The sequence below is a fragment of the Sorghum bicolor genome, chromosome 3 (assembly GCF_000003195.3).
Source record: "Sorghum bicolor cultivar BTx623 chromosome 3, Sorghum_bicolor_NCBIv3, whole genome shotgun sequence".
In the NCBI taxonomy this organism is placed as follows: domain Eukaryota; kingdom Viridiplantae; phylum Streptophyta; class Magnoliopsida; order Poales; family Poaceae; genus Sorghum; species Sorghum bicolor.
The window spans coordinates 59,801,397-59,809,047 of record NC_012872.2 but is presented as its reverse complement, the minus strand read 5'-3'; the positions used below and the strand labels follow the sequence as shown (position 1 = coordinate 59,809,047).

At 43.9% G+C, this 7,651-nt stretch overlaps 1 protein-coding gene across 1 annotated transcript; it reads left to right on the top strand.

Moving 5' to 3' along the window:
• On the top strand, positions 1,797–6,066 carry LOC8063072 (protein DETOXIFICATION 14). The gene is made up of 7 exons (XM_002458283.2): positions 1,797–2,213; positions 4,017–4,561; positions 4,663–4,749; positions 4,830–4,886; positions 4,985–5,223; positions 5,345–5,550; positions 5,698–6,066. Exons 1-7 carry the CDS (start codon positions 1,938–1,940, stop codon positions 5,755–5,757), a joined length of 1,470 nt encoding a protein of 489 aa, XP_002458328.1. The 5' UTR covers positions 1,797–1,937; the 3' UTR covers positions 5,758–6,066.

The window sequence follows — 7,651 nt, the reverse complement described above, 5'->3', positions numbered from 1 at the left end:
AATGGACAATTCATGCAAACAACCATCCCGCAAGGGGCCAAGTCTCCAAATGAACAATTAAGATGTGTCGAGTACTAGAGTTCTAGTTACTCTGCAACCAATTGCACTAAATCCATAGACTAGGTTACCTAAACACACCAGGGTGCTCGGCTTACCATTCCCATATAGTGGTAGGTGATCTCTATGAAAAGGTGTTCCAAACTCACCAACATATGCAATGGTCCTTAACTAGCTCAAACGAGATACAACACATGAGCTTGCATTCCTCCTAGCAGGGTCCATCGAAGCATTCTGACTAGGTTGGAAACCTATTGGCGGTCAAATTACCTAGAGATCGGTCACACCACTCTTCACTTTTAGCATGGGCCTCAGCCAAAAAGATGGTACAAACTGATCCACATACAGTCAGCTATGTTTAGCAAGGACAAACATAGGTCGATAGTTAGACCATTCCGGCCTAAAGCCCATAAGATCATCTAAAGCCTATTAAACTTGGACGTAACCAAAAACCTTTAAACCATGCTAACTTAAATTTTGATCTAGCTTTTTCCAAACATCTTTTCAAAGGTTACTCTCTTAACTTTTAAGTCACCACTTGTCTCTGAATGCAAATTCGTTCAATCTCACAAGTGGCACTACATAACCAATATGCAAAACACGTTTAACCCTCTTAATAGTACGACTATATAGCCTATCAATCCGGTTCAACCTACCAATACTAGGAGGTGGTCCATCTCATTGCCTAACTTGTTAGTAATACTTTATCTGATTTCCACATATGCATGTCATCTAAGCATAACATATCAATGGTTAACTAACAAAACCATGAGAAGTAGGATTACTGAGCAAATTTGTTAGACCTACAATTTAAGCAATAGTTCACCAATTCTATCAACCTTGCTACCTATTGCCACATTGTCAATAATCTATTGAATTCAAAGCTACCTGTGCATCCTTTGGAGAGATTGATGTGCTTTGCAATATGGCATTGCAATGTCCAACTCATTACTTCAACAACTTCAAGCCTTCCTTCAGGTCCTTGGTGCTCCTAGAGAGATGTGACTTAGGCCTTGTTTAGTTGTGAAAACTTTTTGGATTTCGCTACTGTAGCACTTTTGTTTGTATTTGGCAAATATTGTTCAATTGTGTACTAACTAGGCTCAAAAGGTTCGTCTCGTGATTTACAGATAAACTGTGCAATTGGTTATTTTTTTATCTATATTTAGTGCTCCATGTATGTGCCGCAAGATTTGATGTGACAGAAAATCTTGAAAACTTTTTGGATTTTAGTGGAAACTAAACAAGGCCTTACTTGGCACCAAAGTTAAAATTCCACAACTTTGGACGTCGAGTAGCAAAATTTTAGACGTACGGTAGCAAAATCTTCCATTCACACAAGTTTCTCTTTCCCAAAACAATGAAAAAACTATCTTATTACTTGTGATGTATTTCCATTAGCAAAATACACGAATATGGATGTCGAGTAGCAAAATTTTAAACATCCCGTAGCAAAATTTGTCTACACACAAATTTTGGACGTCCTATAGCAAAATTTGCCGTATTTATATATGATGAACTGTGTCCTGTGTGTGTGAGAGACGCGCGCGCACACACGCGCACACACACACACAGAGAGAGAGAGAGAGAGAGAGAGGTCTGTGTGTGTTGATAGCTTGACATGTGCCGTCGCTTTGACGAGGACGTCGAGGAGTTGACGCCGTGCCGAGACCGGCCTGATCCACAGACGCAGCGTTTCGGACAAACTCGATCTCTTTGGCCCAATAAAAGTTCGCGCGAAACAGGTCACAGGCCCATCCACACATGGAGCTCACATTGGTACGGCTCTGAGCATCGGTGTGGCAGGCAACACGCGCCGCGCGAGAGAGGCGCCTGGGGTGGGGTGACCGGGAGAGTGGCCGAGGCCTGCCGAGTCCGAGATGGCCGCCGCGAGGGAGGAGGATGAGGCCACGCAGGCGCGGCCGCTGCTGCTGCCGCGGCGGCCGGCGCAGGAGGACCAGAAGTGGTGGAGGCGGTGGGCGCGCGAGGCCGGGTGGGTCGGGTACCTGGCCCTGCCCATGGTGGTGGTGAACCTGTCGCAGTACGCCGTTCAGGTCTCCTCCAACATGATGGTGGGGCACCTCCCCGGCGTGCTCCCGCTCTCCTCCGCCGCCATCGCCACCTCCCTCGCCAACGTCTCCGGGTTCAGCCTTCTAGTCCGTACCCTCCCCCCTTTCCCCTGTTTTCGTTCTCGTCCCCATATTTTGGGCTCTTTTATTTTACCTTTAATTTCGCATGCCGTTCCGTGCTTTGAACGCTTTCTGGTTGGAGTGGAGAAAGCCATCTCAAATTCTCAATCGCTGTTTTGCGTTTGCACACTGTGCATTTCTCGGTTCCCGGTGGTCGACCTCCATCTGAGCTGGGCGCCATGGATTGTCCTGCCGTTACCGAATCCTTGGCAAATTCATCAGTGAGATTCTTCATACTGTTCGTTGATTTCTTACGAGAGAAAAACACCGTTAAATAGAACAGGAGTCGTCGCAGGGGCATGTGGTCACGTTACTTTGGTTTTTTTTATGTCACTGGAAATATAATACTGAACTAGTGGATGCCATCTGAATGGTTCAAAGATATTTCCTAGTTCAACTAAACTAGTCCGCTAGCGATAGGGGCGTTGCAGTAAGACTGGAAAAAAATATGCAATCCATCTACTCCCTACGACGTTTGATTTGTGCGAGTTAGCAGCCTCCTGATGGTGCCCGGCATTTTTTCCACCGGAAGTATGCGTCATGACAGAACTATGGGACGTTTGATTTCTGATAGCAGTGTCCTGAAACTTGTTTAGTCAGTACAATGTCAAAGAAGAATTTGACTATGTTTCTCTCTTATGTTTAGGTCAGTTTAGGTCACTCCATATGTTTCTCTCTCTTTTCTCACATACTATATGCATTCAATCATTCAACACTATATATGATTGGAAACTATAATATTAATAGCTACTCCGTAATAATGACCCAAATTCAAATGCACAATTAAATTTTAAAAACTAAAATAAAGTGCTATCCCAAGGAAAACATAGCCTCATCACAATTTAAATTTAATTGCTAATTAGAAGACATCACATGCAATGAAATTGTGCTCAAGAATAATTAAACTAGGAGAATGCCCCGCGCATTGCTGCGGGAATTACCGGTAAAATTATACTATCATAATATATGTTAGTGGAGGATTTTTAGTATTTTAACATGGACAACTAAATATATGTTAGAAAATGATGTAGTTTGCTAATATGAATAACATAGATACAAGATAAATGATATGTGTTAGTTCAATTTATTAGTGGATAATGATGTGAACACTTTGCATGGTGGGGTAATGTATTAGTGAGATGATTTAGTGGATGTTGATGTGGACGCTTTGCATGACAAGAGAAATAGTTAATGCTCTAGTGGATGATGATGTGGATGCTTTGCATGTCAAGAGAATTATCTGGTGGGGTTTATCTATATAAGAGATATATAGATTAGCCAAATCAAATCAAAATACATATTAAGTAATGGATTTGTGCACAGGAACATTTATTAATTATAACTATGGTTGCAAATCAATAGACATCATTGTTATAGATCACAAATAAATTATAACTGCACAATCCAATTGTCTCAGTCTAAAATAGTTGATCATCACTGTACAACCCAATAGCACACTAAGAACATACAGTAGTGTTATCCAAATAATGATTGTGCTTCTACAAATATTATCTACTTAAACGCAAATTTAAATGCACTAATGCTCCAACATAACTTGTGGGATCCACTCCGCAACACAAGGGGCATCATCCTTCTAATTCTACAGACTATAGGCTAAGCTCAAAACTTATTGACACACAACTCTTCACTCATTCACTGATTCTCTTTTTTCCATCGTGACAAAAACAGCGATGATTTCGCCTGCTAGTATTGAGTATCTTGACCTGCTATTGACTATTATTGTTGGCCTGCTCTGCACTTGGGAAACAGATCGGATTAGCAAGCGCACTGGAGACGCTATGTGGCCAGGCGTACGGTGCAAAACAGTACCATAAACTAGGCCTAGACACTTACAGAGCGATCGTCACCCTCCTGGTGGTCTGCATCCCTCTCTCGCTTCTCTGGGTGTTCATGGACAAGATCCTGGTCCTCATAGGGCAAGACCCTCTCATCTCGCAAGGCGCCGGGAGGTACATGATCTGGATGATCCCGGGGCTCTTTGCCAACGCGGTGATCCAGCCGCTCACCAAGTTCCTGCAGACGCAGAGCCTGATCTACCCGCTGCTGCTGTCGTCCGTGGCGACGGCGGCGATCCACATCCCGCTCTGCTACGTGATGGTGTTCAAGACTGGCCTTGGGTACACAGGCGCTGCCCTGACGATAAGCATATCGTACTGGCTGAATGTGGCCATGCTTGTTGGGTACATCGTGTTCTCCAGCTCTTGCAAGGAGACACGCGCACGCCCGACGATCGAGGTCTTCAGGGGAGTAGATGCATTCCTGCGCCTAGCCCTGCCTTCTGCACTCATGATGTGGTAATCACCACATCCTACATTTAGGCTTCTCTTTCTCTAATCTCTATATATGGTGAATTCCATCTTTTAACTGTGGCTAACATTTGTTTTTTTGGTCTCAGTTTCGAATGGTGGTCATTTGAGCTCCTTACTCTCATGTCAGGGCTTCTGCCCAACCCAGAGCTGCAGACCTCAGTGCTTTCGATCTGGTACAGAGTGAATCCATGGTCACAATATATATATATATATATATATATAACCTAATGTTTCACAAATCCTTTTGTAACAGTCTCACAAGTGTAACATTACTCTTCACTATACCTTTTGGGCTCGGAGCTGCTGGAAGGTATGATTCTGGTGGAACTTAGCTTTCATGGAAGATGCTTACTCTGTCTCTTTTGAATTGAAGCAGTGCATCATCTGACTATTCTTACAAAAAAACAGCACACGAGTGGCAAATGAACTGGGCGCTGGGAACCCTGACGGAGCTCGATCCGCGGTCCGCGTGGTGCTGTCCATGGCGGGGATCGACGCGGTTATCGTGAGCGGAACTCTCCTAGCTGCACGGCGCCTCGTGGGCTTGGCGTACAGCAGCGAGGAGGAGGTCATATCTTCGGTCGCCGCCATGGTTCCTCTGGTCTGCATCACTGTCATAACTGACTGTCTACAAGGAGTTCTCTCAGGTTTGTTATATTATCTATATCTAAAACATTACAAAAAGCAATTACAACATAATCGCAGTCCTCTGATCTGCATCACTGTGATAACTGACTGTCTACCACCTCTGTCGTCTCTTTTCATCAGGCGTCGCCCGCGGTTGCGGGTGGCAGCACCTGGGCGCGTATGTGAACCTTGGCTCGTTCTACCTGCTGGGGATCCCGATGGCGATCCTCCTCGGCTTTGTGCTGCACATGGGGTCGAGGGGGCTCTGGATGGGCATCGTCTGCGGCTCCCTGTCGCAGACCACGCTCATGTCCGCCATCACATTCTTCACCGACTGGCCCAAGATGGTACGTTCATTTCTCCAATACATCAGCAAGGCTGTAGGCTGCACACAATTTGTTATAGCAGCAAAGATGAACAAATAATCGAGTCATCTTCGAAGACTTGCATTGTGTGTCTCTCTCATAGGTGCATTGCGCTTGTTGTGTTCGCAGGCTGAGAAGGCCAGGGAGAGGGTGTTCAGCGACAAGGCACATGAGTCTGCCGGGCCATGAATCCATGATGTGTACCCGAGTAGCGGCAGCTCTACATTTCCAGACCGGTTTTGCAGGGGAAGGCGTTTGCCTGTCATTCCTGTCAGCTGTTGCACTCACGAAGGGAGGTGATCAGGCCACTAGTAGGAAAAGAGTACAACCCCGACGCCTCTTTTTTATACTACAGGCGGTTGTAGTTATCACGCGCCTGTGGTGTAAAAAGGGCGGTGTCAGAACTACGAACCGTGTATGAAGATGCATTTTCACGGGCGGTAACTGAACCGGTAGAAATCATGCATTTCTACAGGCGGTTGTCCTAAGGAACCGCCACTAAAAATCATATTTCTACAGACGGTTTTTCTAACAAAACCGTCTGTAGAATCTGTAGAAATCATGTATTTCTACAGACGGTTCTCCTAAGAAACCGCCTGTAAAAATCTTATTTCTACAGGCGGTTTGTTAAGAAAGCCGCCTCTAGAAATAATTTGAAATTTAAATTTTTTAGTTTTTTAAATGACCTTGTTTGAAAAAACTGTCACTTTGTAGTTGATAATTTTTTTTCATTTGACATCATCTTGTCGTCGAAAACTACGTTTGGATTTCTTAAATTTGAAATTCAAATTTTGTAAATGACCTCGGATGGAAAAACTCCCAATATAAAAGTTGTAGATCTTAAAAAGTTATGAAACTTTGTAGTTGACAACTTTTCCATTGGAATCCGTTTAGGGCCTCAAATAATCAATTTATGCTCGGTTTGTGATAATATGTGGGGAACTAAACTCTAATATAGACACAAGTGAGTGATAGGTGGAGTGTTAGAGGAGGCTACGCGCAAGGGCAAGGTCTCAAGTTCGAATCCCACCGGCCGCGAAGCATGCGATTTTACGCGAAAAAAGCGCGACTTGCGACTTAGACGGAGACGGGTGGGTCCCTGTATTAAATTTTTTTCCTATTTTTAAAAACCGATTTCCTATTTTTTGGAAAAAGATTTCTACAGGCGGAGCGTAGACGGTGCTGAAAAACACCAGTAGAAATGGATTTTCAGCCGCCTGTACAGTATGCGACTGTACTAGTGGGCATTCAGGCATCATCCCCTGCAAAGTTTCTCTCACCAAGGCAAATGGGTTGTTGCCTTGAGTTTCCCTTCCTACGATTGATTTTTGTATCTATCATGTAAAGTGGAGAGAGAAACGGAACGAACAACTCGACCTTATATATATATGACTAACAAGCAAAAATCATCTCACCAAACTCTATGTAGCGTGTACCGAGACCTAGGATTTCGTTGACTGTTATGTGTGCAGTCCTCACCAACCCCCACACCACCTTCTTGACGTATGATCTCGTACCATCAGGCTCCTTTGGAATGGGGCCTTCATGGGCTTACACCAAAGCTACATAATAAGTCCAAAAACCAATCCTAGGAACAGTAAGGTCTTGTTTAGTCCAACTAAAAACCAAAAACTTTTTTTCAAGATTTTCCGTCACATCAAATTTTGTGACAAATGCATGGAATATTAAATATAGACGAAAACAAAAACTTATTGTACATCCGAGATGAATCTTTTAAATCTACTTAATCCATAATTGAATAATAATTGTCAAATAAAAATAAAAGTGTTATAGTACCTAAAACTAAAAAAATCACAAACAAACAAGGCCTAAAGCTTTGTATAGTCTTCCTGTCAAGGTACAGATAATTCGTATAGGCCATCAAGATGATAACCTTCGAAAGACTCCTCATTGCCTCAGCACACGGCGGCGCCCTCCACAACTCCAGCGGCTCTGCGCGGCGTCCTTCGAACCCCTCGACAATTTAGCAGCGTACGCGAATTTAGGCTAGGCCCAAAGAAGCCCAACATGCGAAATTTGGCCCAAGTCCCAGCTATCATAAATATATACATATAGTGCCCAA